Source organism: Phyllostomus hastatus, unplaced genomic scaffold (genome assembly GCF_019186645.2).
Source record: "Phyllostomus hastatus isolate PE091 unplaced genomic scaffold, TTU_PhHast_1.1 phas_scaffold_78, whole genome shotgun sequence".
Lineage (NCBI taxonomy): Eukaryota > Metazoa > Chordata > Mammalia > Chiroptera > Phyllostomidae > Phyllostomus > Phyllostomus hastatus.
The window spans coordinates 59881931-59898750 of record NW_025334041.1 but is presented as its reverse complement, the minus strand read 5'-3'; the positions used below and the strand labels follow the sequence as shown (position 1 = coordinate 59898750).

At 38.8% G+C, this 16820-nt stretch overlaps 1 protein-coding gene across 42 annotated transcripts in view; it reads right to left on the bottom strand.

Moving 5' to 3' along the window:
* The window catches only part of MAP4K4 (mitogen-activated protein kinase kinase kinase kinase 4), a 198302-nt gene that overhangs the window by 108968 nt on the left and 72514 nt on the right, over positions 1-16820 (bottom strand). For all 42 annotated transcript variants that reach the window (XM_045827882.1, XM_045827881.1, XM_045827870.1 and 39 more), the window contains one exon: positions 9135-9191. In XM_045827882.1, the coding sequence (XP_045683838.1) occupies positions 9135-9191 (57 nt within the window). The remainder of the gene's footprint in view (positions 1-9134; positions 9192-16820) is intronic.

Here is a 16820-nt window from a genome sequence, read left to right as displayed (position 1 = left end):
TTATTTTTAAAACACTTCATCAGGTCCCTGTTTGTTGAGCAGTTCAACCTTAATCCTAAGTTAACTTTATATTACTTTGGGGAAAGATGGGTAGGACTCAAAGGAAAGAGAAGCAACAGTATTAGGAAATCTTGTGTCTGAGTTCCAGCCTTTGTTCTTTCATCCAGATGGAAGAAAAGATGCTTTCTGCCTCAAAAGCTGATGTATGAATCAGAGCAAGTGCCTATGCCATGCCGGGACCAAGTCCTGAAAAAATCACTAATTCACTTCATCCGCTGTGTACTTTATAGTCAGATCTTCTTTACCACTTAATTCTAGTATCTAGTGTTTTTTTTTTTTTGAAAGGAAAATATTAGAAATAATACAAAGCTTACTCCGGCTCATCTATAAAAGGTCGTATGTTCAGCTTACTCTACTTATACAGGTGTTTTCAATGGAATTGCTATCTACCATCCAAGGGAGTGAAAGTGGTACTAGAAGATGAAGGAAAAAACCTACCATTTTTATGTATAAAGCATAAAGATATACATACAGTACATGAATAGGTATATAGAGAGTTTAATGTTTTCATGGAGTGATTAGGAAAAGTATCTTAAAAGGTTTCTTACAGAGGTGATGATGAAAATAAGGTTAGGAAACACTGCTGTGTTCTATGAGGATGCATTGAAGCTATTAGTTCTTGACATAACTATCATACTTCCCAATTAAAATACACTAAAGTTTAATCAATTTCTAACTCATTTTAAGAGCTTTTCTTCAAGGAATTGTACCAATATTAAAAATAAACAAAGGTGTACCATGTGGGACATCGACTTCATCTACAGAAAGGCTAAGTAAGGAAGTAGAAATCAAAGATCAAGATCATTAAAATTTAGAAGTTATCTAAAGTAAGAAAATTTAGCATCCCACAAACTTGGCATATCAGTTTCTCTCTCAGTATATAAGAAACAGCAGGTAGTTTGTTAAGAAATGTAGAAGGCAGAGGAAGATGTGGCAAGAAAGAATACTGGGGGAGGGATACACACTGGGTGCCACAGATGCACTGATGGCATCAACCATGCACAACCCTGTGCAAGTCTGTGGGACCCACCCAAGAGCAAGAGAAAGCCTGCCACATTCAACAGTCCTCTGAGGAACAACAGAAGGTAACAATAGGTCGCAAGGTCCACTGAGATTCCTCCCTCCCTCCCTTCCTTTTGTTCTTATTTTAAGTCTAGACTAGAACAGCACATTCATTACATTGGGCTTCCCTCCAAATGAAAGGCAGTGAAATTGTCAAGCCTCAAAAGCCTTGCTTTGTCACTGGAGTAAGCTTATTTTGCTCCCTCTAGCGACAGCATGAACTACCCAAGAGCAAGAAATCTGTCTTCCTCCTCTGTGGATCCCACTCTGATGGTGCTCAAATAGGTGTCCACCAGAGGTGATACACACTGCTTAGCATTAGGCCACTTCTGCTGTGGCCCTTACCACAGAATCTGGTGGCAGTCTATATAAAGCAAGAGCAGAGTGGGCATTTTGGATACCTTTCGCAACCCAATATAGAGTCACTGTCAACCATGGCAGTTGCTATGTCAAGAATGAAATAATGGGGTTTAACAGAAATGTCCTTAGAAGAGGCCCAGAATCCAAAACCACATGTCTGGACACTTGGATAAGGACTCCATCTGGACACAGATATGGGTGGGACCTCCACTCCTTGGGGGGCCATAAGAACTCAAGGGTGCCGACCAATGTTCAAGCTTAGCTACACCATGGGTCATGCCTGGAGCTCTGCTGGACTTCCACTCCACTGTACACATGTGGCCACTGCAGCCTCTTGGCTTGACACCGACTCACACCTCTACACCTGCTTGATGCCATCAGTGACTGGTACTTCGTGCCAGAAGCTCACTTTGCTCACTTCTATCATGCAAGCTCCTCTCTCTGTGTTATCAGCTGCATGTGATTCCACTGGATTATTGGGGTGGTCTCCCCTAATAAACCTGGCATTGTGGAAAGACACAAACATGTGAGTGACTCCTTTTCAGGGGTGCTCCCTTGCTGACAACACAGCAGAGGCTAGGTTTTTACTGGCTGTTCTAGGCAAGGCTGGATTTTTATGTAGCTTTTATACTCCCACCTCTAGAAACACAGTGCAAGACAAAGGGTACCCAATAAAACCTGCAGGCTGGCTCCTGGTGTCCCAACAGAATTCAGGCGCCTGTCCTCCAAGGTACACACCACAATTATCTATCACACACATTTTGGTCATAAGACTAAAAGAAAGTCAAGATCCATCCATCCTTTAAGGTCCAGATCAAACCAGCTTAGACCCCGATGTTTGAAATTGTTGATAGTTTCAAAGACTTGATTAACTAAGAATCAAAGATCTGGGTTCGATCCCTGAACTCTAACTAGTAATGTACTCCTAAACATTAATATTCAGGAGCTGCCAGTGTGTCTGATCTAGAATTCCTGACTTGTAGATATGAGGGAGCAGCATCTTACCATTAAAGTAAGGGTTTTCAAACTCGATGGAGCATTAGCACACCCTAGAGAGCCTGTTCCAACCCAGACTGCTGGGCTTCAACCCAGAATTTCCACTATAGGAGTCTGGGATGAAACCTGAGACTCTGCATTTCTAACAAGTTCTTGGGTGCTACCGCTGGTCCAGAGACAAGACTTTGAGAATCTGCTACTTTAACCCCATCCTATGCCCAAAGGCCTGGTGGAGGAAAGACTACTGCAGCAGCCAGAAGAGTAGCTTTGAGCAGCAGTTCTCCCACTCAGCAGTGATGAGCTACAACGAGACATCACCCCAGATAGCACCATCTCACCTTCACCTCCGATTGATGTAAACACCAATATTAGGTTAGCTTCTGTTTTCTCTGCACCACCCCAGAAATGTCTCACCCTAATTTACCTGAAGAGATAACAAACACAAGTAAGAGCACTGCAACTACAAAGCAAGAAGACATGGGTATAAGGTGAACTGTCACATAGATGATCTAGCCTAAGCTTATTTGTTTATCAAAATGCATGCTTTTTTATAGTTTTGATTTGTGAACCATGTAAATAATTTATACATTCAAGAATTAAATCAGGAGAAAAAGCAAACCCTATAATTGAATTAATATAGTAAATGAATTTAGCTACATACAAAACTAATAAACCTTACAGAGAAAAGAATTATTTCAAGTAACTTCTGAACACAGCACTCTGACTGTGCTTAATAGACATAACGTAAAGACAATATGAACTTCAGAGAAATCTTAAACTTAAACTTCACTCCACTGTTAAGTAGTAGTTATTAAAATTCTGAAATTGTTTATATTTATTTAAAGATAAAACAAATAAATAAATGCATTTTACTTTATCATGAATCAAATTTTTTCAGTCTAGGAGGAAAAAGAAATATAAAATACATAAGATTTTAAAACTTGAGGAAAAACTCTTAATTTTTGAAATATATATTTCCATATTGTCTAATGAAAAGACCTAGATGTGGTAACACCTCAGCAGCAATGCTGAGCATTCAAACTTGGTTTCTAAATATATTTCCCATTAAAAGGAACTAAGGCACCTCAGAGGAAGTAATTCCACATTCTTGCAGATGAGCTTCAACTATATACTTGTGCCAAAAGACAAAAAGTAATGTCAAAACTAATGTCAAAGGGCTACAAGCAGCCAGTCTCAGGAGAGTGTCCATGGCCAAATTTGGCACCACTTGATTAAGTAATCATAATCATAGCAGCTTTAATTGATGGAAACATGTTGAATAAGTAAAACTGACCATGTCTTGAGCAGTATCTAGAAAAAGAGAGAAGACAAGCAATGGTGGGAGTAAGTAAGAAAGGAAACTCTTCTTTATAGGCTGATATGATATAGAAGACAGAATCTGAAAACCATCATTTCTCAATATTAACTCAGGTAAATGAATGTCAAAGGCATTAGTTCAAAAGTTGTGGCTGAACAGAATACTCGCTTGGTGTCATGGTATCAGCCTGGAGATTATTTACTAAGTACAAATCCAATATTCAACTTTACAGTGGAGATATCTAGCAGTCACCTCTCCAATTGAGTTATCAAACTTGACTTCACTAACAGTGAGACAACCAGAATAAATATGCACCTAATGTGATGTAATATGAAATATCTAATACCACCAATGAGATGTTCCTGCCTAAAAATATTTAATCTGAGTCTCTCAACCTAATTTCCAGGTTATAGGAAATACAGGCAGCAGGAACAAGCTGAAACACAACATGAGGGAACTATCAGACAAATCCAGCATATGGAATATTTTATGAAATAATTGGCTGCACTCTTCTAAAAGTCAATTTCTTAAAAAAAAAGAAGGGGCAAAGAGGTGGGCACAGAAGATCTAAATTAAAATCAAGTTAATAGCTAAGATATGTACTGTATAAATCTTAATTGGACTATGACTTTAAAAATGGTTACAAAAACAATCATAACATAACTGAGGATAGATGAATATAGAATAAACATTAGATGAATTCTGGAATTATTCTCTTAGGCAGTGTTATGATTATATAGAAGACTGTCTTTATTTTAAGAGAAGCATGTTCAAGTATTTCTAAGTGAAGGCCTATGGTGGTGCCACAATTACATACAAAACATTAATGACTGTTGAATCTACACAAAAGGTAGAAAGTATTAATTATTTCAACAGTTCTGTAATTAAGAACATTTTCATAACAAAAAGTTTGGGGAAATTATTAAAATGAAAACATAAAATTTAATTCTCAGAGACAAACCTTATTCAAAGAGTGTACGGACCTCAAATTCAGAATTACTCATCTAACTAATTCATCTTTTTCCCTTCCAGAGTGTTACCTCAAAAATAACAAGAGACCCTAAAACTTTAAGAAATAAACTATCAGTCCCTGATGTGTACCAGTAATAACACAAGTTGACATTAAGACACAAGGATTGAAATGAAGGAATTACTAAGATTCAAACAACCAATTCAAGTATCCCACAAAACACAGTACATACAAATGAATGCACTCTCAAGCTGGGAAAACCTTGTGGTTGGATGAATGCCAATTTCCAGTGGCCTGCTTCCAGGCAGGCACAGAGCAATGGTGCAGCCTCATTTGTTATAAATCCTTAAGCTTGTAAAACCAATCATTTGTCTTATTTTGTTTTGCACATGAACTTTAATTATGATATTGTACTATAGTTATACTGCTAGGGAAAACTGGGTACAGGGCACATGGGACCTCCTTATATACTTTTCTGCAAATTCCTGTTACTCTATAATTATTTCAAAAATAAAACAACATATTATAGATCACATAACCTGGTCATTTCCAGTTTGAATATATCATTAACCTGCTCTTTAAACCCTTCCCACAATCAATCAGATAAATGACATGCTTTCTTTAAAAAAAGTCCTCTGAGATCCTAAAGATAATCAATTCTTAAAATGATTAAAATCTGAGAAGAAATAGAAAAGAGATTTTTACATCTCTTCCAGACCCCTTAGTTTCCTACACAGTCCCTACCACCTCACCCCAGGTGAAATGTGAATTCCCCACTGTAATAGGCTTCCAGGTCATGTGATTGAGTAAAGCAGGTGCAGTGGACTCAGCAGAGGCCCTCGAGCACACCAGTTCAGGACTGCCAGAGCTGACAGCTGAAAGGACAGCAGCCACACACTTCCCTTCCCACATGCTGTTTCTCTGGCCTTCTGAGCCTGAGCAGTAATGAGTAGACTGGTAGGTGCCTCTTGATTTCACCTCAGGAACAGGCTCAAGAATCAGAACGAGTCTGTGATTTTTATCAAAATAAGCGTCCATATATTTTTGCTTCTGAGACAAAATTGAGAAGTCAAAAACCATGCAGAATCCTGGTCTCATCAAGAGAACCCTCTCCAACAGTGCCTTCTGCTGGAGTGGAAACTGGAAATACCAGTTGCAAATTCTCTCTCATGCAGGCTTGCTCCCAGGTCCTACCCAGGCCAATGCCTACACCTTTACAACAGCTGCTGAGAGGCCCTGGATGTGGAACATTGGCAAAGTCTTTGGCCAGTCAAGCAAGCAATGTGTTTCCTGGGGTGCTGGCCGCATGTCCTCTGTCCACACTGTACCCTATACTCTAGCACAGAGGTCACTGCATAGAAAAGCACACAGTAAATATTACTGAGAAGCCAAGGTGGTAAGGAGTTGATTGAGTTTGCATTTGTTCTGAATACTCGCCATCTGATTTTCATTTCATCTGAATACATGGGTTTTGCATAATTATTTTTAAAGGAGCCCTGAAAATGCATTTTTCCAACATTGCCTGATTTTTCAGGCAAGGAAATACCTTTTGTATATGACTCTACAAAAGTAGAATACAAAAGCATGTGTTACACACAGCTGTCCATGCATTTTATAGCTGTGCTCAAGAGTTGAGTGGAAGGAAATACATGAAAGCCCCAATAATGGGTATTGTAAGGTGGTAAAAGTGTAAGAATTTAGCTTTTTAAAAATGCTTTCTTATGTTTTACACTTGTGAAAAAAGTGATCATTTATTACACTTACAATCAGAGCCAGGTTTAGAAGAAAAGGCCCTCTACAGAGAAGACAAGCCCCATTTAGAGTTCACATGAGATGGGAAAAGGAGCATGGCCAGGCTAGTACAGCAGCAAAGTCAGCCAGGGGAGCACGGGCTGAAGTGGGGAGAGAAACTCAACTCTCAGGACTTCCAATGCTTCATAAAATTCCAGAAAATTACCGTTACAATGGCACCCATACATCTGCCAGTAACCAGTCAGGAAGTGTGCTCACAGATGACAAAGAACACAGGTTCCAGCACTGAATTCCCCATTCAGAACCAGCAATATGCACAACAGGAGCTTGGTAGGAAGGAGCCACTGATCATTCCATTCACAGAGAGCATTTCATAAATAACTCAACTTGTGTGTTTAAATCACAGTAACTTAGAACTTGCTGCTCTTTCACCACTCTTTAAAGTAATCTTAAAAATATTTAAATGGAAAGCACCCAATTCCCCACTGAGTTGTACACTATAACACAACACAATAGTCCACAGTAGTTTTTTTGTTATTATTTATTGATTTTAGAGAGGGAGGGAGGGGAGAGAAAGAGAGAGAGACAAAGAGAGAGAAACACTAATTTGTTGTTACACTTAATTTATACATTCATTGGTTGATCCTTGAATGTGCCCTGACCTGGGATCGAACCTGCAACCATGACATACTGGAACTATGTTGTAACCAACTAAGGTACCCAGCCACAGCCCATTTAAGACTATGTTACAAGAATCTTCTGCCAGTCAACCAAGCAATGTTACTTTTTCATTATAAAGTCTCCATATCCCCTTTGGCAGAGAAAAGAGAGTAGTCACCTTATAAAATGTTACACCATTAAATACCTGTATAAAGCTCTACCGGTTGTCCTGTGGTCCAGAGGCAACAATATTTTCTAACTCTTACTAGGAAATATGCATACTGGAGCTGAGCACATTTTTAGAGACCAAGGGGAGAACAAGGCAGTGGAGGAGACCTCTCTAAATTATTCAACTATACATATGAGATTAACTCAGCCATTACCTTCCATGACAAACCCCAGATTTGGGGAGATTATGGTTTAATTTAAAGATATCCCAAATACCCAAAGTTGCTGATTAACTCTTCTCTAGAATATGTTATATAAGATAGTAAACCTTATTCATAATTAAACAAATTAGAAGCAATCATGAGTGTAAAGTAAAATTTATGATGGAAATACAGTTGACCCTTGAACAACATGGGAGTTAGGGGCATCAACCACTGAAAATCACTTATAACTCTGACTCCCCAAATCTTAACTACTAGTCGCTTACTGTTGACCAGAAGCCTTACCAATAACAAAGAGTTGATTAACATATATTTTGTATATTATATGTACTATACACTGTATTCTTACAATTAAATAAGCTACAGAAAAGATTAAGAAAATACATTTACAATATTTATTGAAAAAATCTGCATATTAAGTGAAACTGCATAGTTCCAAACCCACGTTGTTCAATTGTTAACTGTAATTTAAAATAGGATGGATTTAGTGCACTATAATTTATGGCTATTTATTAAAAATGAAAAATAGACACATATACACATGCACACACAAAGGAAAATAGATACTGTATTTTACCATGTATAACGCTCACTTTTTGCCCAAATTTTTGAGGGAAAAATATGATGCACATTATACATCAGTATAAAGATTATATACCGTGGGTATAATAACCTGTGTATAATGCACACAAAAATGTGGATGCACATTATACATGGCAAAATATGGTACTTTTTGTCTGAGTTAATTTCTCCTCTCTCCCAAAAGCTACATAGTAAATCCTCATGTGACCATTTTTTGCTACTAAATTTTGCCAACAATCCGCTCAGCATTCTTGCAGATGTTTCTGTTCTCAAACTTCTGGGAACTTGGCTGGATCTGTTTTCTTTCTCCATGTTAAAAATAAAAGAAATGGTCCAAATGTGGTCTAATCCCTAGAGAAACTTTTCCCTACCCCACACCCCTCAACCTCCCTATTTATGTGACCTCCATGATCCTTTTCCAAATCTCTTCTTTTCCAGGAGAGATGATGTTTCCAATTATGGTCCATTATGTTGCCAAGGATGACATCACTCAGATGTGGTGTTTTGTTTTGTTTTTTTTAAGAGAAAATGCTACCGACTGTTACTTACTTAGGGACCATCTGCAGCAATTTGCGCCAATTATTGTGCTGGACCTTATGAACCATGTCACAGGAGGGCAATTTGTTCAAGATTGATTCTCCAAACAGAACTATACCCTTACCTGGGGCTAGAGGGAAAGGGGGAGGTCAGGCAGGTGTCCTTGTCTTTATCTAATGATTTCTTAATTTTTAAAAAAGATTTCATTTATTTTATTTTCATAGAGAGGGGAAAGGAAGAAGAAAGAGAGGAAGAGAAACATAAATGTGTAGTTGCCTCTTGCATGTGCCCTACTGGGGACCTGGCCTGAAATCCAGGCATGTTCCGTTAGCATATGCCCTGACTGGGAATTGAACCAGCAATCCTTTGGTTCACAGACCAGTGCTCAATCAACTGAACTACACCAGCCAGGGTTGATTCTTTAAATACATTTGTTATCCCATTTTACCTCAGTAACATCCATGACTTTGATGGCTGCCAGCTGGCCTGTTTTAACATGTCGACCCTGAAAAAGAGAAAAGAAAGATAACTGGCACCACTGTTTTGCACAATCACTAGAACAGAATGGTTGAAACTTCAATAATTTCTTCTGTATTGCCCCTCTCCCCCAAATTATGATGCAATAGCCTGTGCTTTTCAACAGAACAAGATGGCTGGTAATACCAATGAACTACACTTGATAAACAAAACATTTAGAACAAATGAGTTTTGATAAATTTCCCCTTTCTTTCCAGGACTGAATTTACCTATCATTACCTCTCAACCCAAGCAACTTAAAGGTTTTCTTCTATACCTCATGTTGAACATTCTTTCTTTCCTAATATTCCACATGAAGGAAATGACAAAAAAAACCACACACACACACACACACACACACACACACACACAGAGCACCTCTAGTTGTCTGCTGTCAAAAATGATTAATAGTCATTTTTCCCTAGCAGGGTTCCCAATACCCATTACTTGATTTTACAAGAATTATACTGAGAGTCTTTTTTGAAGCCCCCTTATAGTTCCAACGTAGAAAGTTTGGAAAATAACTACCCAGAATAAAGGAATGTACAAAAAGATTGTGCAGGGGGGAGGGAGGGGAGAAAGAGAGATGGGGGAGTAAGAGAGGGAGAGATGATGAGGGGTGGGTATGCAAGTTAAGGTTTTTTAACAGCTATATTTTAATTCCTGACCTAGAACCTAAAAATTTGTTATCCACTTATATCACCAGATATTTCAAATTTGATGTCCTTCTCCCCTCACTAGATGAGACTTATTGGATCTAATTACTGTCAGTCTGGCTCCTCTCCATCCACTCTTTATCATGAAGGCTCTGCTAGTCACTTCACAGCTGAGTTGTTAACAAAGAGCTACCCAGATATCCTGAGCACCATCTATTTAAGGACTATGAAAAATGGGCCTTCTGCAACAAATGTAAAACAGAAATAACTCCTCCATGTTTTCCCTGAGCCTGCCTCTATTGTGGTCCCATGGTAGAACATTATGAACTTTAGAATTTAAAACCTAAGGAACGAAGGAACATCCTTCCCTTTTGCTCTGGGAAGTTTGCACAGGAACTCAAGTTCCAAAACTCAAGTTCCAACTCAGTCCAAAAAACAACCCTGTGAAAATGACACTCTATTAAAATTACATTTCTAGCCCTGGCTCACTGGGTTGGGTGTTGTTCCACAAACTGAAAATCACCAGTTTGATTCCCAGTCAGAGCACATGCCTGGATTGTGGGCCAGGTCCCCGGTTCAGTTCAGGGTGTGAAAGAGGCAACTGATCAATGTTTCTCTTGCACATTGATGTTCCCCTCCCTTCCTCCCTTTAAAAAATTAACATGGTCTGGCTGATGTGGCTCAGTGGATTGAGTACCAGCCTGCAAACCAAAGGGTCACTGGTTCAATTCCCAGTCAGGGCACATGCCTGGGCTGCAGGCCAGTAAGGGGCATGCAAGAGGCAACCACACATTGATGTTTCTCTCCCTCTCTCTCTCTCCCTTGTCCTCTCTCTAAAAATAAATAAAATCTTTAAAAAATTAACAAATAAAATCTTTAGAAAAGAAAATGAAGTCTCCATTACATGTGGCCATGATTGGATGGAGTCCAGCAATGGCCCAACAGTTTGGAAGCAGGATATGTGTTCCTGTGCAACAGGAACCCAGGACAAACACAATCCACAGGCCAGGCACCTCATTCCAGATTTCACCTACCTGTAGACATTGCCAACCCCACCCTCCCCATGAGCTACTTTCCTAAGTCACCGCAGTGCTACCATGTGATTGTGGGTACCATCTGTAGTTCAGGCAATCTGGAAGTCCTGCCTCTGAGGCAGGCAGGGAGAAGGGGCATGGCCCATGTAGCAGGGAACTCTGCCTTCTTGCCCTTCCAGCCACACTCTACAGGTGTGTTTTCCCAGTCAGCCTAGCCTCAACAGCCCAGAAGTGACACCTCACCTGCCACCTCAGAGTACCCCATCATCACACCCTGTCTACCATCCCCACGTAGCCTGGGAGAATAGTCTGGCACTATTTATGCATTCACAGTTGGTTCACCCATGATCCTGAAAGAAAATGCTATCCTGTCTATACACTGCACTAATAATGAGGAAGCCATTTGACATTCCACAGATACTGTATCTCAAAGGCCTACACAGTGAAGTCCAACTCTGTGCCAGGAAGGTCATAATTTATAAAGGTTATATGTGTTCCCATATCTTTTACTACCTGTCTATTCAAAATCACTCATTTAAAATATCTACCTATATATGTTATAGGCTCTGTAACCTCAGCCTTTTTTTGGGGGGAGGGGGGACTTTGTAACTACAGCACTATCCTAAGCATCACTACAAAGAACACTAATCTTTATTTTGTGTCCTGGGCATGGGCAGGACCCTGCAGCTGCAGGGCAGGAGTCCAGAGCACAGGTTAGCCAGACTGGGTCTGCCCCCCATCTCCTCCACACAGAGCCTGAGACCAGGACACAGTGCAGCTCTGTTTACCTCTGGCTCCCTCCTATCAAAGAGGGAAGGAAGAGTGGTGCCCACTTTACAGGTTTATTGTTGAGAACAGTGAGCGCATGGCACATGATCAAATCCAACCCTGGTAATAAATTATGACTGAACCTTGTTTTTCTCAACTGATGACAGAAATGAATTTATTAGCACAGTATCAAGCAACTCCCGTGAGTACCTAAAACTGGCACTGCAAACATGAAACCAAATCATGATCTCCTTGAATCCAAGAAGTGTAGAACTTAAGAGGAGAGAATATTGAGTAATCTCCCAGTACCTTCCATGTAAGAAACACAAAAGACGATGTCCTTAGCACCCAGTCAGCCCTCAAATATGTAAACACGTACCTGTTACTCTTCGTGCAGTGGGCACTACCCATCTGTCCAAACTTACAGACTCATAGAATGTACACTAAGAGGCCCTGGCCAGGTAGCTCATTCATTAAGTGCGTCATCCCAATTCACCAAGGTTGCAGATTCAATAGCCGCACATACAGGGCACATACAACAATGAACCAATGAATGCATAAATATGTGGAACAACAAGTTGATGTTCCCCCCCAACCCTTGTCTCTCTCTCTCTCTCTCTCTCTCTAAAATCAATAATTTTAAAAAATTTTAAGAAAAGAATATACACCAACAGTGAACCCTAATGTAAACTACAGACTTTGAGTGACGATGATGTAGCAATGCACGTTCATCAATGTCAACAAAGGTACCACTCTGGTAGCAGATTGTATATATATATATATATATATATATATATATATATATATATATATATACACACACACATGGAAATGGGGATATATGGGAAATCTCTGTACTTTCAATTTTGCTGTGAAACCTAAAACTGGTCTAAAAACTAAAGCCTTTTTAGTATTTTTAAAATTCCAACCCACTTCCTCTTATATTTCCTTATTTTTAAGAGCAAATAAGAACCTACATAACCATGTCATAAATGGTATGAGCTCAGCAGTCACCCACTGACCACTCTAAGGTTCTCTACACTTAACTCACCCCAAAACAAAGACTGGCTTCACTGGTTCTGCACTGCAAACCCCCAAAAGGAAGGCCCCACTTGTGAGTGTTCTTTTCCAGGAAACATCTGCAAAAAATCTAAAATCAGGCAAAGGAGAAGGCATATTACCTGGACACCACTTCATGAGATGTCTGAGACAAGGAACCATATAATTAACTTGGGAGACAGATCAGAGAACTTCCAAAGACATTTCAGTCTTCTAAACACCTCCTTACAACAGAGCAGGCATTGTAACATGACCCCAAGGAAACATACTTTTCAAGTGCTGTTTTCATTATACTCCTCCAGAGCCCAAAACAAATGTGAGAGGTGAGCAGGCTTGTATTTTTGCACATTTTATCCTTGGAACTACTACTTCTTATTATAATTAGCATCTGTTTATTTACCTCTTCCTGCCTTGTATCATCAGGGCTGTGGATGAGAGGACAGAGAGCACACAGGAATATGTAAGTGTGATGAGATCTGCCAAGACTTGCAATGTAATGAAAAGACTGTTTTTATTCCCTTAAGTTTAAAATTAAAGGCTTCAACACAGAATTAGCCTTTCTTAGGTCAGAGCTACCTTATCTAGAGCACTCCATTTAAGGAGAATAGCAGAGAATGTGTACACTTAAGTTCTACCAAGAATGGAACAGTCAAAATAGCATGGTAAGACTTCAAGTGCCCACCCCTCAATAAGTGAGTCATTCTGCAGAGCAGACTTAGCAGACAGTTGAAAGTGAAATAATTTATGTACCACATCGTTTTTCTTTAAGAGACCAATCTGGATGGAAATCTTTCTCAACCCTAAAATCCTGAGTAAAGATGCTTTTCTTAATGGCTCAGGGAAATCATTATGAATATCAATTACTATCCTGTCCTTGCAATTTAATTGACTGCCTTGAGGAACATTACATCAGGCAGTAATAGTCTGAGTCCTACAAAAAAAAGAGCGCAGTCTTCTGGGTCCTGCATACTTGCTTGTCCTGTCATTTTCAGGACAGAACAGATGGGGTAGGGAGGAGGCAGGACAGGCCAGACAGCAAGTTAAGTTCCAGTTAGGTGAGCTATCACTCTTGCAAAAAGTAAGTTGAGGTTTACAAGTAGAGACAACATGGATGAACATAAATGATGGGGTTATGCATGGGAAGAAATACTGCCATGAAAGTTCATGAGAACCGTAGTTCCTTCAGAGGGAGTGAAGCAGGCAAGGGATTTGGATGAGCAGCGGGTCAAGTGGGAAGAGAAGATAGTTGCCTTTTAAAGATACCTGGTGAAGCTGCATGATAAAAAAAAAACTGTGCCCTTCCAAAGCAGGCAGTAGCCTGAGGTGTGCACAATTGTGAGCTAGTGTCTGGAAGACAGTACCCAGTGTGAGGAATTGCATTTTAAAAGGACGAGTGGAAAATTAAAAAGTACCAACAGTAAAGGGCCCTGAAAATACCAGAAAGGACAAAAATTTGTATATCCATTTTCACATTCATAGTAAAAGAAAAAGCACTGGCAAGTCTTCATGCCAAAGCATCTGTAACAATGGAGATTTCAGATTCTATCACTAATATTTAATAAACATTTGCAACTGCTTTCTCCTCTACCTACTTGAAAAACCCTACTGACTTCAGATTCAGCAATTTTAGTTTAAAATAACAGCAGAACATTAAGTAGCATGAAAAACTCCAAGTCCCTTCTATAGTCAAGTATGTCATTAAAGTCATTTTTTTTTTTACCTTAGCCACTGTGTTGATAAAGCTTACTACACTCAACAGCTAGCAATTAGCCAAACTGGTAATGGCAGATCTGGAATTCAATCACATGACTGTCAAGATACATTAAAATACTATACTCCTCAAGGTCATTTAATTCAGCATTGGACAAAAGTTAAGTGACTGATGGAGATGCAACCGATAAAATATACATTCCTAAATTTAAAAAATCTTTTAAAAAATACACATTCCCTACTTAAGAGCTCTCACACAGCAAGACCTGCACATAAAGCACATACTACTTCACATTTGTTCATTGTCTGAAGCTACTAAAAATAATGAATTTATATTCCTCTATTTTTCTGTATTATCAATTTTTTATGATTAAAAATAAGAAACTCTATCTTTATTAGTTCATTTCACATGTTAAAATGATTAAATATTTACTAGAATATAATTCTCAATCTGAACTCTCTGACATTCCCTTGGAAACATGTAGAATGATCACAGGTCCCTACTCCAAAGCAAAGAATCCTGTCTTTTTTTTTTTTTTAACATATATATAGTTTTAGCTTTTGAGTTTCTCAAATGAGAAAGTAAGAAAAAAATCAGGGAAGGGAGCTGGGCCTCATGACTGACCCACTGGGGAACCCAATGTTATAGCACAACATAACCAAAAAGGGCTAAATGACACTGACTGCTGTGAAGCTGGAGACACACAGCCCTGCTTCCACAGGACTCTAGGAGGCATCATATAGAAAACAATGAATTTTAATAAAAAGCTTCATTAACCATTTAATGTCAACAAAAGATGAAACAGAATTCTGTAGGTTCCCTTTTCCCTTCTCCCATCACTAATCCCCTCAGCCCCAAGAAGTTTTCCTATGTGTCTCCCCTGTGACTGCATAGTACACTCAATTTTTAGAATTATACCCATGGTGTAATTTCAATATTAAAATATCACTTCAAACATCACTAAGGCACTCAAATTGAATTCTTCTCCTTGGCTCAGAGGAAAAATGTTGAAAGTTTCAGACACAAATCAAAAGGCAAAAGATTAAGCGATGTAAGGGATTCTGGTTCCATTCTGATCCACCCACAGTCAACTTTTACTCATCACCAACCCAACCTTCAATTAAGGTTTTCAAATTGTTCCTTACTTTTTCACAGTATTTCCGGAAGCTGACTCTAAAATAATACTGCCCTTGAACATGGATATACTCAGAATCTACATAAAGTCAAACTATAAGCAGCTTTGTGTCTCCCTAAACCTAACTGCTGCTGAGTTCTCAGCACTAGCATGGTTTAGAGGCATAATTCCTCCTTGGAATGTGGTCTCTGAGGGCAATCCTCACTTAACACTGTTAAGAAATTCTGTGACTTTAAGCAAAACGACATATAACAAAACAAGTTTTAGCACAGGCTAATTGATATAAACAAGAGTTAATAGATGTTCCTAGAACATCACATTAATGTTATAACAAAACAATGATATTCAAGGAAATGCTGTGTTTTTCCTTCTAGTTCTCAAAGTCTATATACGACTCTGCATTTGCCTGTGTTAAATGTTCACAAGCAAGATATTTCATTCATTACTTATAGTTCCTCTACTCCTCCTAAAACAACGACAACAAGGAGTAAAGGTGAAAACTAACCTTTAGTTTCCCTTTGAGATCCCACTTGATAGTATCTATTACAGAATAATGCATCCATACCTCTAACTCAAGTTTTCAAAGTCAAAGCATCTTCATGCAAACTCACACCAAGTTCATCAAAATTTAATTTGGTTAAATGAAAACAAATCACTGGTGTCTTAAGAGATATTGCCACAGAAAATATTATGAGGTCTAGTCTCAGCATTTGAAAACAAAAAATGCTCAAAGCATCTTTTGTTAAAAACAATGATCTATTACAAAGGATCGTATTATTAAAACAGATGATGTTTCCTCTATGTTATACATACACCATTTCTTTCTGAGCTGGGCACGTCCATTCTAGCTTTCTAAGAATAAGAATCATAATCAAACACTGTAAAGAAGTAAATAAAGTAAGGAACAGGTTTATAACTTTACCAGGCTTCAGTAACCCAGTGGGTCATAGATTCACTGTTCTGCCCACTCCTAGCAGAAGGTCACGCAAAGACCACATACATAAATAAGTGACCAGTCAAAGTGGAGTGGGGGCCACATGAAGCTTCTCTCTATTTTTCTCCTCTCCCTTCCTCCTCCTTCCTAACAATAAATCTCCCCTCCACCCAATAAAGGAGAGGATAATAAAGACACACCCACTGTGTGTTCATTCTTTCAACAAGTATTTTTAATAGACATTTATTTTTCTGTCTGGCACATATAAGTATACAAATACTTTAACACATAATACAGGAAGTTCTTGCAACAACCTCATAA